This window comes from Hypanus sabinus, chromosome 9 (genome assembly GCF_030144855.1).
Source record: "Hypanus sabinus isolate sHypSab1 chromosome 9, sHypSab1.hap1, whole genome shotgun sequence".
Taxonomy (NCBI): Eukaryota; Metazoa; Chordata; class Chondrichthyes; order Myliobatiformes; family Dasyatidae; genus Hypanus; species Hypanus sabinus.
In genome coordinates this window covers 129,893,341-129,908,348 of record NC_082714.1, presented here as the reverse complement: position 1 = coordinate 129,908,348, position 15,008 = coordinate 129,893,341, and the positions used below count along the sequence as shown (strand labels likewise).

The 15,008-nt window shown below is 35.7% G+C and overlaps 1 protein-coding gene across 1 annotated transcript in view; it reads right to left on the bottom strand.

The window, feature by feature from the left end:
* Positions 1-4,901: 4,901 nt before the first annotated feature.
* The window catches only part of jph2 (junctophilin 2), a 165,672-nt gene continuing 155,565 nt past the window's right edge, over positions 4,902-15,008 (bottom strand). Inside the window, exons 5-6 of the mRNA XM_059980571.1 lie at positions 11,333-11,425; positions 4,902-11,190 (exon numbers count right to left, since the gene is read on the bottom strand). Coding sequence (XP_059836554.1) covers positions 11,345-11,425 — 81 coding nt within the window. The 3' untranslated portion in view covers positions 4,902-11,190; positions 11,333-11,344. The remainder of the gene's footprint in view (positions 11,191-11,332; positions 11,426-15,008) is intronic.

Below are 15,008 nucleotides of genomic sequence, written 5' to 3'. Positions count from 1 at the left end.
TTCCATATTCAGGACACTAGTTTAGACCATAAGACATAGGAGCAGAATTAGGCCACCTGGCCCATTGAGTCTGCTCCGCCATTCAATCATGGCTGATCCTTTTTTTTTCTCCTCCTCAACCTCAGTTGCTGGCCTTCTCTCTGTAACCTTTGATGCCATGTCCAATCAAGAACATAGCAATCTATGCCTTAAGTACACCCAACGACCTGGCCTCCACAGCTGCATGTGGTAACAAGTTCCACAAATTCACCACCCTTTGGCAAAAGAAGTATCTTCGCATCTGTTTTGAAAGGGTGCCTCTTTATCCTGAGGCTGTGCCCTCTTGTCCTAGACTCTGCCACCATGGGAAACATCCTTTCCACATCTACTCTATCTAAGCCTTTCAACAATCGAAATGTTTCAATGAGATCCCCCGTCATCCTTCTGAATTCCAGAGAGTACAGACCCAGAGCCATCAAATGTTCCTTGTCTGATAACCTTTTTATTCCTGGAATCATCATTGTGAACTTCCTCCAGACCCTCACCAATGCCAGCACATCTTTTCTAAAATGAGGGGTCCAAAACTGTTCACATTACTCAAGGTGGGCCTCACCAGTGTCTCATAAAGCCTCAGCATCACATCCTTGCTCTTGTATTCTAGAACTCTTGAAATGAGAGCTAACATGGCATTTCCCTTCCTCACCAATGAATCAACCTGCAAGTTAACCTTCAGGGTGTTCTGCACAAGGATTCCCAAGTCCCTCTGCATTTCATATTTCTGAATTTTCTCCCCATTTAGAAAATAGTTTGCACATTTACTTCTGCTACCAAAGTGCATTACCAAGCATTTTCCAACATTGTATTTCATCTGCCACTATCTTACTCATTCTCGTAATCTATGTCCTTCTGCACCCTACCTGTTTCCTCAACACTACCTGCCCCTCTAGAAATCTTTGTATCATCTGCAAACTTGGCAACAAAGCCATCTATTCCTTCATCTAATTCATTTATATACAGCATTAAAAAGAAGTGGTCCCAACATGGACCCCCGCGGAACACCACTCGTCACGGGCAGCCAATCAGAAACAGTGTTAGAATACTCCCCACTTACCTGAAGAGAGCATTTGTCTTCCCATTAGCAATGGCTATAGATGGTGAAACTTTTAAAGAGCCTGTGAAAACTCGTCAAAATTTATTGAATGTAAGAAGCAAATTAACATGAGCAGTATAGTAACTAATCCACAATTAAATTTAAGTTTAATTTATTGTCTGAGATCAGTACTGCTGTCAATTCTCTACCATCAAAATCAATATTTAATTAAAAGTTTAAGAAAAAAATAAAAGAAAGCAAAAAAAGTCTCATTGTTCAAAGACTCCTAACAGTTTTCTAATAAATCTCAGTGATAAGATTATTTCTTTGAACATTGTTATTGCATTTGCAAAATGAGATTAGTAGCTGTTTGAAATATTAACAATCTAAACTTTATTTAGATTTTGTTCACTGTGTACTGGCCATAAAACCACACATCTGGTTTAGAATTCTTTAAACTATTAAACAGATAGAATTAAAATTTTGTATTGCTTTTTGTAAAATTTTGAACTGCACGAATATTGCTGAGATCTTAAGACTACTCAGATTACATACTGCAAGTAATGGTCTAGCATGAAAAGAGGATACAAAAGTTGTTCAACCTTATCATCTGATCTGGAATGCACAAAATTCCAGTGTGGTAGTGAACATGCAAAGCAACTGTGTGTTAAAAATACAGTGTTACTTTTCTGTTTAATGATTGGACATTTAAAAGGAAGTCCCTGTTGAAGTGAAACTGTCTTATGTTAAATAGGTAAATGCAAATGAGTATATTCAGAACCTGAGCTGGGTTTGATTGTATATCATCAGATGTCAATGTCTTTCTAGCTGCCACTGTCTGCTATTTAATCTTGGCATTTAGTAATACCACTGGTTATTTCAGGATCATCGCTTTCCCATTTGCCAAGTGTCAGTTTCCCAGCAGACAACTCTTGTGACAGATGCCAGCAGGTGGTAGCCTGACCTCTTGTGATTCCTTATGTAAGAGTAGCTGCCTGTTCCAATTCTGGAGCCAGAGGGGATGTTCCAGTAAGGCACCAACTAACAATTATGTTTTCTTCAAAGACCTTGATATCGAGAGAAGGTCAATAAGCCCAGCTTAAATGAACAAATGGAGTCTATCTGTATATTAATATTAAAAAAAAACATCAGAATTCAATGATGCCTAATCTGGAGGTGGATTTTGTGTTGACTGTTATTGAGTATTGGTTGCTGGCAAAGCACTACAGTGTGCTTACAAAAAGTGCTGAGGATACAGCAGTAATATCATCTGTGTTCTATGACCAACCTGTGATATCAACTCTCCTTACAACAAAGCTCTTGCTGACTATTGTTTTTGTTTTTTTTTTTGTGGGTGCTCCCTCTTACTGCCTCGTTTTTCCTCTGAGTACACTAGTACAGCTGTCTCTTGTGCTTGGATTGTGCAAGGCATTAGATACTGAGCAAATGATCTTTAGCTGAACCTAATTGATATTTCGTCTTTTTGTGTTTGCTCCTTCTTCCTGCTTTATCCTTTTAGGGTCCTAGGGCAAAGCGAAAATGTATTTCTGTGGTAACGAGGGATGAGATGATTAAGATCATAACATAATAGGAGATGACAGAGGTTTGGAGAAATGTGGTGAAAAGAGTAAGAAAAGAAGGCCCTATGAAATGAATTTTGTAAGAAGATAGCAATGGAAGGAAGGCTTGAGGGATTGGATCTCAGCAGAAATCCTGAGGCAATGATTTAATTTCTGAACTGGGGCCAGAACCTGACAATACATTCCTCAGCATTGTTCTGCTCTGTGATTGATAAGTGGTTGTCGTGTTGCATTTAGAACCTAATAGGAAAGTACATCCTTAATATTTCAAGACTCAGATCCAGAATACAGTACCAGATATTATGAGAACCTTGCAACACCAGCTCTCATTTTGACCCTTTCCATTTGAAATTTACTATTTCCATTAATTACAGCTTCTCCCTTTAAGATCTACAGTGGGTTTATTTATTTTGTTCTGTTTCTCATGAGATGAAGAACTAGTGTTTGAACAGTGCAGGCAGCTCAACTGTGGTGAGAATATTATACACAAAAAATTATAATTGCTCCATGCTTTCATGATGAGAAATACAGGATAAATCAATTTTATCTCCCTTATTTGTAATTGTTATTAAAGATCTATTTCACATGCCATCCCAAGAATGTTTTGTTTTTAATTAATACAAAGGGAGCATTGTTGAAAGTTAATGTTGTTACCACATACCAACTACTAAATCCTTCTCCAATCATTTTCAAGTGATTTTAATGTAATGTGCATTTTGACAGTGTCACCCAGTGAGTTGTGTGTCATGTGATCTGCTTTGCTAGCAAACATTCAATTCAATGGCAGTCAAGGTACTCAATCTATTTAAAAGAGAGACCAAAAATTAATGATTCTACCCTAACGTTTGTTAAGTTGCTATAATATCCCCTGGAAATTATAGTTAATGGCGTATAGTTACATAAAAATCATGTGCATGAAATCAGTATCAATCACTTACTATGGTGCCTTCACCAAGCTTGACTTCTTTCTGCTTCCTTTCAGTCCTGATGAAGTGGCTCAGCCTAAAACATCAACTGCTTATTCATTTCCATAGCTGCTGCCTGACCTACTGAGTTCCTCCAGCATTTTATGAGTGTTGGCTCTCATATAGCATTTTACATAAGTGCACAGCTTGACTGAGCTGTCAGCTAAATCCATTATTTAATTAATATGAATTTAGTGGCATTGCTTCAAAACCTCTGCTGAGAATTTTGAAGAAAATAAGGGCTAGTTGGTAGCTTACTGGAGCAATCATTCATTTTGCCTAGCCTCAGTGTTATTACCCCATTCAGTTCGCAGCTTTTCCCTACAGAATTAATCCCAATTTATTTCATCCACCCTCTGGTAAAGGACAGTGTGAAGCCTTGAGAATTGTTTTGTGCTCCAAGTGGAAATCTATACTAAAAGAAATACATTGGAAGTAGAACTGCAGTCTCACGCATCAGCACTCAATACAATGGGATCTAATGTTAATTCCAATGCTCTACTAATTTATTAGAGCATGCAAAACTATTCAGCTCACTGGGTCTATGCCAGGTCCCAGCAGAGCAGCCTTGTTGGACAGAGGCAATGGTGGGACCACAACCTATACTGTAGTATTGTAGGCTGGAGTTCCCTCAAGGGAATTCCATGATTCAGACCAATTGATAAATGAAATACATCTTATCAATCATACTTTATTAGTCTGAAGATGATTTCCATTTAAGAAATCTGGAATACTGCATTCAATTTTCAAATCTGTATGACACTATCATTGATAATACTGCCTTAGCTGACCTGTGTAATAACCTGCTGAACCTCTACTTTTCTCTGTTTAAAAGAGTTCTTAAAATTTCTCTTATCCAGATTTCTGGTCACCTGTCATACGGTCTTTCTGCACAGATTGTTGTCAAATTTAACTATATTGTTTCTGGCAGTTTTACTAAAGTGGAATGCATGATCTAAATGCTGGTGGACCTGCATTCTTGCTCATTAGTAGCCAACAGGCAGGTGGGCACTTTGGCAGTAAACAGTGACAGGACACTAGACTGTGGAAGTGTCCAAAGATGAGCCAATACTAATTGGGGAAGCATATGTTTGGTGGTTGCCATTTAACAGCAATATTAATTGAAAAGCTTTGAAACCCTCAGGAATTCTTCGGCTACTTTAGAACTCTCATAATTAACAGATACGCAAGGTCAACTTTTAAAATGAATCATTTGAAGATTTTGAATAAAGGATTACTACAAAGAATCAAAAGAATGAAATGTTTATTTAATAGAGTATGCGAAAAGAAAAATCAGTATGATTAAGAAATAATAAAACATTAATATCTCCATAAAATAAACTGACAAGACTTTTGTTTTGAATAGTGTTTAGAGGGCTCATACCAAATTTATTGCCTGCAGGAACTTCTGAGGCATTTTTGGTTTCTCTTGGAAGGTCTGGCAATGGAATATGATGAAACACTGTAATGCGACATTCAAAATTTTTATTTGTTTCAAATACTTATTTACTTTTTACCAATTTACTTTGTCAATATATGTTTGAGATGTGAGGTTACCAGGAATTTGTGCTATTCACCAGTTTCATTTCTTCATAGGAGACACTTCTAGGAAGTGACCTCTATTGTTTCCACTGTGTGTACACAATTTTCAATTACCTCTTTCTCAGACTGATTAAAATCTTATTCAATTAAACCCCACCAATTGCAGTAAAAAATATTGTTTCAAACTGATCAACCACCATTTAATCAGTCCTAGGCAATGCCAATCTTGTAAAAATCACAGTTCATTAGTTTTCTTCAACAAAATTTATGAACAAATTATAAACCATCCAACATAATTTTATTACATCAGATTGTTTTATAAATGTAATAACTGTTTATAAAATGTATAAACAATCTGACATCATCATGCTTAGCTTTTCATTTCAGAGATGCAGCAAAATAAATTAGTTCTATATTTCTATTAAACCAAAGGAAAATCTATTTAATCTGTTCTGAGTCCAAGCATGATATATTTTTTGAACAGGTTACACTTATTACAAACTTTACGATTTCACTATCACTCCATTTAGGAGAAAACCCAATATGATCACGTGAAAATCAAGAGAAAATCTGCAGACGCCGGAAATCAAATAACATACACAAAATGCAGACTACGCATCATCCATGGAAAAGATAAACAGTCAACATCTTGGGCTGAGAACCTTCATCAAAACTGGTGATAAAATTAATTTCTTTTAGGACCCTGTATGCAAATTCTGTTCAATGTCATTATGCATGCAGTGATTCATGCTAAGCAACAGCTGAAATAAGGGATTTAAGGAATACAACTTCAAAAGAGTCAGAAACAAAACATTATTGATGGTAAATCCATGTTTAGTGGCCATAAATTTCCACAAGTAGTAATTCATGTCTTTGCAGATATTGGCCGAGTAAATAAAATACAATGCATACCCTTCAGCTTTTGGAATAATGAGAGTTAAAATCATTGAAATATACAAACATTGTGGGTTTGTCAGGGTAAATGTAGGAATGATTTTTGTCCAGCTGGCATACCTAGACCAAAGATCACAATCCCCAAAATTAGGAGTTAGTCATTCAGACACGAGAAGAAACGTGTCACATGGAGTATGATGAACCTTCAGAATTCTGTAACACAAAGGGCCGTGGTAGGTAAAATACTGGGTATAATCAAGATAGAGACTAGAGGATATTATGGGAAGCAAAGAGCCTGGAGTTGATTCAGGAAAGTGACATTAAGATAAATGATTAGCCTTGATGTTACTGAGAGGAAGAGCATGGACCTGTTTCTATATCTTAATTGCTTTATTCCTACAACAGACTGATCTTGCTGTTGCACTGAAAGTCTCTCATGGTTCCTGTACATGTGACAAAAGCCTAGGAGAAAATGGACCTAAAGTACAACTAAAGCTGACGTCAAATTCGAGTATCAGTAGAATGTGAACCAAGTGCCATTTTGCTTAATACTAATTCAGTAACTAAGTCGAGGAAGCAACATTTAATTTGTCAGCTTTTGTATTAAAATAAAAGTATCTTAACAGTTGTTGTATTTTATCTGTAAACAATGATAGATTTAAAATAATGCAGCATTTCTTTGGCAAATTTAGCCAGTCCTGCTCCAGCATAATCATTAATTGTATTAAGGATATATGCATATGAGTTCTTAACATGCCCCTCCAAAAGTAAATTCAAAATCTTCTCCAGGCCTCAGCACCATTCCAGAAACCTATTGATATTAAGTAATTGGAATTTCAAGGGTCATGTATCCATTGAAGCACACAAAAATAGGACAACAAATGAATATGGAATCAACTGTGCTGAATGCTATCAAAATTAAAAACTATACGAACCCACTTTTGCCAATGGTATGATTTAGCTATTTTAAATTAAGATTCTCTTTTACAACATAGTGCTCTAGTTACTTTATCAATGTGACAAATATTGATTACAATAAATGCAGTATGTCAGAATTAAAGTTTATCTGAGTCTGTACCAAAGTATCAGATTTACAATTGCCTACTTTGGTGTACTAAGCTGGTTGAGTTGATGAAATTGAAGTATTTTACTACAATAAAAGTGATCAATTTTATTATGAAGATTATCTTTCCACTTTGATGCATCAGGTTTGCATCTTGCAGCTTTGTTATCCACTGAAATAATTTGAAAGTACATACAGTTTCTGCACTTTTACTGAAGATAAATATTAAACTCACCACAAAAAATAAATCATGTCAATTTCAGTCCAAGTACCCATTTGTTAGAATAATCAGGGTAAGTACTTATCTGACCACTAAAATTAAGCATTATAAATAAGGAATCTCCTTCATTCAAGATTTAAATTGTTGGAGATTTTAGAAGAGGCAAATTCCTTTGTTTAATTGCTTTGGTTGCACATAATCATATCTTCCTTTCCCTTTTGTATATTTCACTTTCTGAATCTTTTTGACATTGAATTCACTTACTCTGACATGCACTTCTCCCTCAATCATCATGAAATGTTCACTTTATAAACCATCAAACAGATTTGTTAAGGACACAACTTCTTGCCCATTTCACTTGGGTTCCAGCTGCTTGTCTTTTTTTTACATTGTTTTATTATCAGCTCACACTTTCAGTAACTTGCTCTAAAAATATTTACAACCTATTGTAGACATGTAGATGGCAAGATACTGGTAAATATGGCCCATCTTCTCTTATAATCACTTACTAGTTCAAAGTCAGAAAAATTTGGTTAACCTGCCAAAATAATTTACACTTTCAATCAGAATCATTTCAGTGTGGATCCTACAAAAGAGAAGCAATTGTATAATTTTTGAATATGTCATTAAAACTATGTTGACATTTTCATAGAGATAGAATTATGGTTTAAAATTAATTTTTAAAAAAAATCTTAACTCTTTTAAGACTGTTTTACTTTTGCATATTACTTAACATAAAGGTTATAAACGATCTTTGAAAAAAGTACTCCCCTCCCAAAAAAACATATTATACTGTACATTCAAGTACAAATTTTAAAATAATTTAAAATTTAGATTCCATATATAGAAAAGACCAATACATATCAACCATTGCAACAGTTTTAGGATGATTTGGCAAAGGTCTCCATGACTTGACACTGTGCAACAATCCTAAGAGTAATTTCCAATAGTGCCTGGCATGGAATAATCAGTTGGCCTTAAAATGCATTGAGTGTAAAGTTTATATTAATTAAAGATTTCTTCTAACAAGAAAACAGTTTCCAGGAGAACCTAGGACAACCACCTCCACCCACCTTAAACCTGCTCATGCTTGGCAGAGGCCAGAATGGATTTTGAGGCCTGGAAACAGAACAGATTCAAACTGCAGCTTTCAGGAGTTTAATGCTTTTTTTTGTGCACAGGAAATTGGGAATGGGTTGGGGAGAAGATAGGTCCAGGACAGAAACAAACCAGTGAATAGTACTAATACTCCTCCTAGCATACAAAAATATGACAGAAAAATCCTTAGACACTTTGCCTGTGCAAGTGATCTCCTTCTGTAGTCCTACATTAAAAAGCCCAATGACTGAACTGTGGACAGTGAATGATTGCTCCATAAGTCTTCTCAAACTGTGATTGGGTACCAAACCCTATTTCTGATTTGCATAATAGACCCATGCTTAGGTGTCTTTGAAGGACGTTGTTAAAAGCTGTAGTCAGCATATCAGTGCTACTCAGCTATAAAATCTAATGTACTTATCATCTCATCATTAATGCAAAGCTCAGTTAGATAATATCAGTCCCATTCTTTGCAAGTTCCTCAAATATGACACAGTTAAGAAAATAGTTTGTTTTAAATTATAACAGCCCAAATCAAAATCACTAACAATGTTAAGAAAAAGTTGAGGGTGTTCTCCAGAGAGGGGAGGGAAGGAGTGTGTTGGGATGGATAACCTGTTAATGTCCATTTTCAACAATACCAAAAGAATTTCAAATAGGTCTTAATGTTTTAACTTGTCAAAACATTCTAGAAAGAAGCATTCAAAGCAGAGCTTTGGTGAATGACAAAATCTTAGAGATCATTATAATTTATAACACTTCTAAAATACTACAATTTGTCATAAGATTATAATACATTTCATTCAAAATAGAGCTTTTTATATCAGTAGCACTGATAATTAAAAATGGCTATTTTAAATGAAATTTTAACATCAGAACTATTTTGTGATAGGAAATATTTGCTGTATAAGGCACTAATCCCTCCTTTGTTTATAATATCATTGTAATAAATGCCTTATGGATCAATTAAGATACCTTTAACTCACTTCACTTCAATTAATTATCACATCATATCATATGGCAGTGAAAGAATACAGCTTCACAAGAATAATACCATAGAATGCTTTGGACACTCAACTCATGTAGGAATTTTTCTTAACCATCAAAGCCGTAAATTAAAAATACATCCTGATTTACATAAGCACATTCCACAAAGTACTTCATGTAGAAATAGCTAACAAGACAGTATTTAATAACATTTGTAGAAATGAATAAATATCTGGAAGATAAATGTTCAACGTGGCTGGTGAAGTTATTCATATTATAGTAAGACCTGAAAATACCAAATAAGCATTTCAATCAAAATTTTGGAGAAGCATGCGTCTCTGAGGTAATTTTATACTTTTTTTATATATATAAATCTTACAAAGCAAAAAACAGTCCTGAATGTATATCAACACAAAAGCATTTATACCTTGCTACATGTGAAACAAGGTTTAGAATCATCTGTGCTAACATTCTACAAAGTGCGCTACATGCAGAGAAAAGGAAGAAAGACAGCTCGTAACATTTGTATTTTAGCCAAAAGAAGGAAAATACTAAACTGCAAGCAATTAATTACCAAGTACTGTGTGAAATTTCTGGTTTAATCTGATTTTTCCCACTTTGAATATACTGGCAAAAGTACTGTTAGGCATTTGTTTTGAATGTCTGTGACTTAAAACTTAATGCCAAAATTTCTTCTCAAAAATATATGGTTACAAACTGTAGGTGCACAATCTCAAACTAACAATGGCATTCAAAATGTGAAGTGTTAAATTTGTTGCAAAATAGTTTTGGTCTTCTATGAGTTTTTAATCAATTTAAATCTTAAAGCAAAGTGATGTTAAGAACTAATCTGTGCATTCACTTTAGTTGATTAGTTATTCAAAAATGCATGCTACTTATGGCAGGACTGCATAATTAGTTTAAAAATGTAATTTAAAAACATTTCATTGTTAAAACATGCAACAAACACGAGTTATTGTTCTTGTACTCATTTGATTAAAATAATCATATAGTGAGAAAAATTAATTAAAAATTCACAGTAGACCAATATTTCCCTTCATAACATATAAAAAGTCCCATGAATGCAGTGCACAGCATCCACATTTGCATTTCCAAAAGTCAAGCTCTAAAGGGAGTATTTTCATCTGAAGGTCTTTTTAGTGGTAAATGAGGATTCTAAACTAGGGAACACCACATTACTTTTGTTTTAAACCAGAAATAGTGAAGAGAGAAATATAGCCCTAAATCTTTCAGTTAAGTATGCCAAATAAGTATAGTAAAATTCATATTGAAAATCATTTTGCTTTACTCATTTTAACCAAAAAAGTTCATCAAGCTACAAAAATACATGAGCAAGATCTCCCTGAACTAACTCAACTTTCTTGTTTATGAAATAGAACCATAAGAATCTGTTTTACTCTACTCCTCTCCCATCTGAGTCCCCAGCTCCCTTTATACAATAGAATAATTCAAGCAGTCGAGCACAAACCTTGGCAGCTAATACTGTGTAATATAAACATAGGCAAAAAGGTAAGGCAGCTGTTAGTTTCTACAAATAAATTCAGCTCAGATGTATCTCTTCCAATGTGTCTCATTTCCAAAACTTTAGGGCACAAACTGGTGATGGAAAACAGATCAGAGAATCCTTCAAGAAGGGCCATTGTAATCAGTTTCTGCAGTATCTTGAATGCTAAGTCTTGCAGAATGTACAATTTTCCAAAATTCATCTTCCTTATTCTCAACAATAGACAGAACACAGACGTCTGCAATGACTGCAAAGAATTCATACAGCATTAACATAAGTTTATTTTTAATTTTCTAAAAGCACTGTTGCAAGAAAATATTGGACTTTTAAGAGTGCTACTATAAACATTTTTTTTATAAATAATAAATGTAGTAAAATGTGCTTCATACCTCAAAAACAAATCATGTCAGGAAATGCACAAACAAGATGGCCAAGCCAATGTTCAGTAAAATGACCATGGCAATCATAATGGTATTAGGTCCCTGCAATAAATAACAAAATGTCAACATCAATGGTCTAAACTGAAATATTCTTCATAACATGTTGTTCCAAAGAAGTGCAAACAGTACAGTTTTAATTTCTAAGCCTCATTTTAAGTACTATATTTAAGTATTTTTTTTTCATTTTGGCATAAATGATATAAGAAAGACATTCCAGTGATCTGGAATGGATGTCTTCTGTATCATATATTCTTGACATGACTAACAATATTCAGATACTTTTGACTATATGGTACTCTCTGTCCATACAGAAAATTATAAGGTATTTTTGAAAATACTCTGCCCTCCATATAACGGAAATGAAATACCACTATCTCATTGCTAGGTCTGGAGTCACATATAGGTCAAAGTGCCAAAAGATGACAAATTTCCTACACCACTGAGCAATAATGAGACTGATTTGTTTTCAATAACAGTGCACAACCTTTGTATTATTGTTACAAGGGCTGGCATTGTTTGTTTTAATAACTTCATCAGTATTTAGTTATTAGAACTTAAATTCCCCTGCCAATGGGCACCAATGGTCCACACTCTTGGTTGGTGATCCAGTAGCTTAACTACTAAACAGAGTAAAAAACATTTTTTATCACTATGTTTTGCTGCTGCACACCACATGGAATCTGACAGCAGAGCTGGTCTCTCTGGGTTTCTACAGAATTACCGTGAGGAAGTCACAAAGTCTATGACAAGTTCAGTGCTTTTATTGAGATTCCAGGCCTGCAGATGAGATGGTACATGAAGGGCAAGTTTATATATGTTTAATTACTTCACTATAATTTTTAGTTTTGTGTTTCTAAAATTCATAGGAAACACAAGACTGCCAGTCCCCACACCCCCATGTTTTTGTCCATTAGCCCATAACTGACACTATGCAATCACGTCTTATATTGTTGTGCCACATATTACAAGTCTCCAAGTGTCTTCAATTCTCTGTACCCTTACTTGATCTAGATAGGATTCAAAGCAATGCTCATCAAAATCCATCCAGTATCTTAACAGAGACCAAAACTTGGAGTGAGAGGTGCAAAAGATTAAAATAAATCAATCTCAGGACTTGCTGGTGAGTTTCCTTAAACAGCACTCTATAAGAGACACATTGGCAAACTGTTAGTTAATACTTTATTGGATAATTAGCTAACACCAGCCAGCTGCAGCTCAAGAGACTACCAAGAAGTTACAGTCAAGTACAGTGGCCACTATGAGAGGGGGCCAGTGTAAGGTGGGGAGCTGAGGCTTTGATTCAAGAGGATTCAGTGTGAAGAAATAAAGTAGCCCAAGTATGGGGAGTGAGAGCACTTCCTTAAATAAGCTTCTGTGAGAAGGAACTTGGTCTCCACATGAGTCTGTGCAATGAATTCCAGAGTCACCACCAGTTGCTAAAGAAATTCCTCATCTCAGTTCTAAATGGAGGTTCCTCTATTCTGAGGCTGTGCTCTCTGATTCTGGACACTCAGTAAAGGAAACAACCCCTCCAAATCCACTCTATCTACACTTTTCAATATTCAATAGATTTCCATGAGATCTCCTTTCAAATGTGCCTCATATGTTAACCCGTTCATTCCCAGAAACATTTTCCTGACCCTCCTCTGGACTCTCTCCAATGCCACGACATCTTTTTTGAGACAAGGGGCCCAAAACTTCTCACAATTCTCCAAGTGCATTCTGACCAACGTCTTATAAAGCCTCAACATTACATCTCACATTCTAGTGTCTGCAAAATGAATGCTATTATTACATTTGTGTTCTTTACTACCATTTACAAGGAAGAAGATGCTCAAAAAGCTGAAAGACCTAAGGGTACTTAAGTCACCCAGGGCAGATGAAATGCACAATTGGGTTCTGAAAGAGGTAATGGTAGAGACTTTCAAGACATTAATAATGATCTTTCAATAACTATTGGATATGGTGCCAGAGGACTGGAAAATTGCAAATATCACTCCACTTTTTAAGAAAGGAGGAAGGCACCAGAAATTATAGACCAGTTAGCCTGAACCCAGTGGTTGGGAAGATGTTGAAGTTTATTGTTAAGGATGAAATTATGGAATACTTGGTGATACAGACAAGACAGAAGAAAGTCAGCATGGTTTCCTTCAGGAAAAACTTATTTGACAAATCTGTTCAAATTATTTGAGGATATTACAAGTAGGATAGATAAAGAGGATGCAATGTATGTTGTATATTTGGTCTGTCAGAAGACCTTTAACAGGATGTCACACATGAGGCTGCTTAACAAGTTAAAAGCCCATGGTACTACAAGGAAAGTTACTAACATGGCTAGAGCCTGATTGGAAGGAAACAGCGAATGGGAATAAAAGCATCCTTGTCTGGTTGGCTGCCAGTGACTAGTAGTGTTCCACAGATGTCGCTGTTGGGACCACTTCTTTTTATGCTGAATATATATGATTTAGATGATGGTATATATGGCTTTGTTGCCAAGTTTTCAGATGATACTAAGATTGGTAGAGGGGTAGGTAATGTTGAGAAAACAGGTAGGTTTCAGAAGGACTTAGACAAATTAGGAGAATAGGCAACAGAGTGGCAAATGAAATACAATGTTGAAAAATACACGATCATGTACTTTGGTAGAAGAAATAAAAATGCAGACTATTTTCTAAATGGGTAGAAAATTCAAAAATCTGAGATACAATGGGACTTGGGAGTTTTTGTGCTGAGCACCCTAAAGATTAAATTGCAGGTAATGTTGGTGGTGAGGAAGGCAAATGCAATATTAGCACATAATTCAAGAGGTCTAGAATACAGGAGCAGAGATTTACTATTGATTTGTACTCTAGGGCGTGTGAAGTGCAGAATCAAATATCGCTGTGATAATTGTACGCTCTAGTATCAATTGTTTGGCGACAATAAATTAAAGTAAAGAGATGTGATGCTGAGACTTTATAAGACACTGTTGAAGCCTCACCTTGAGTATTGGGAACAGTTTTGGGTTCCTCATCTAAAAAAAGGCATGCTGGCATTGGAGAGGGTTCAGAGGAGGTACTCAAGGATGATTCCAGGAATAAAAGGGTTATCATGCGAGGAACTTTTATAGCTCTGGGTCTGTACTCGCTGGGACAGAAGGATGAGAGGGGATCTCATTGAAACCTTTTAAATGTTGAAAGGCCTAGACAGAGTAGATGTGAAAAGGATGTTTCCCATGGTAGGGGAGTCTAAGACAAGAGGGCAGTCTCGGAATAGAGGGGAGTCCATTTAAAACAGAGATAAGGAGAAACTTCTTTACCCAAAGGTTGGAGAACTTGTGGAATTTATTACCATAGGCAGCTATGGAAGCCAGATCATTTTGGGTATATTTAAGGCAGAGCTTGATTAGTTCTTGATTGGACACGGCATCAGATATCACAGGGAGAAGACTGGGGAGTGGGACTGAGGAGGGGAAAATAGGTTCAGCCATGATTGAATGGTGGAGCTGACTTGATGGGCCAAATGGCCTAATTCTGCTCCTATACCTTATGGTCTTAATTCGACCTGCAAGTTAACCTTTAGGAAATCCTGCACAAGTACTCCCAAACCCTTTTGTACCTTTAATTTTTGAAATTTCACCCCAGTT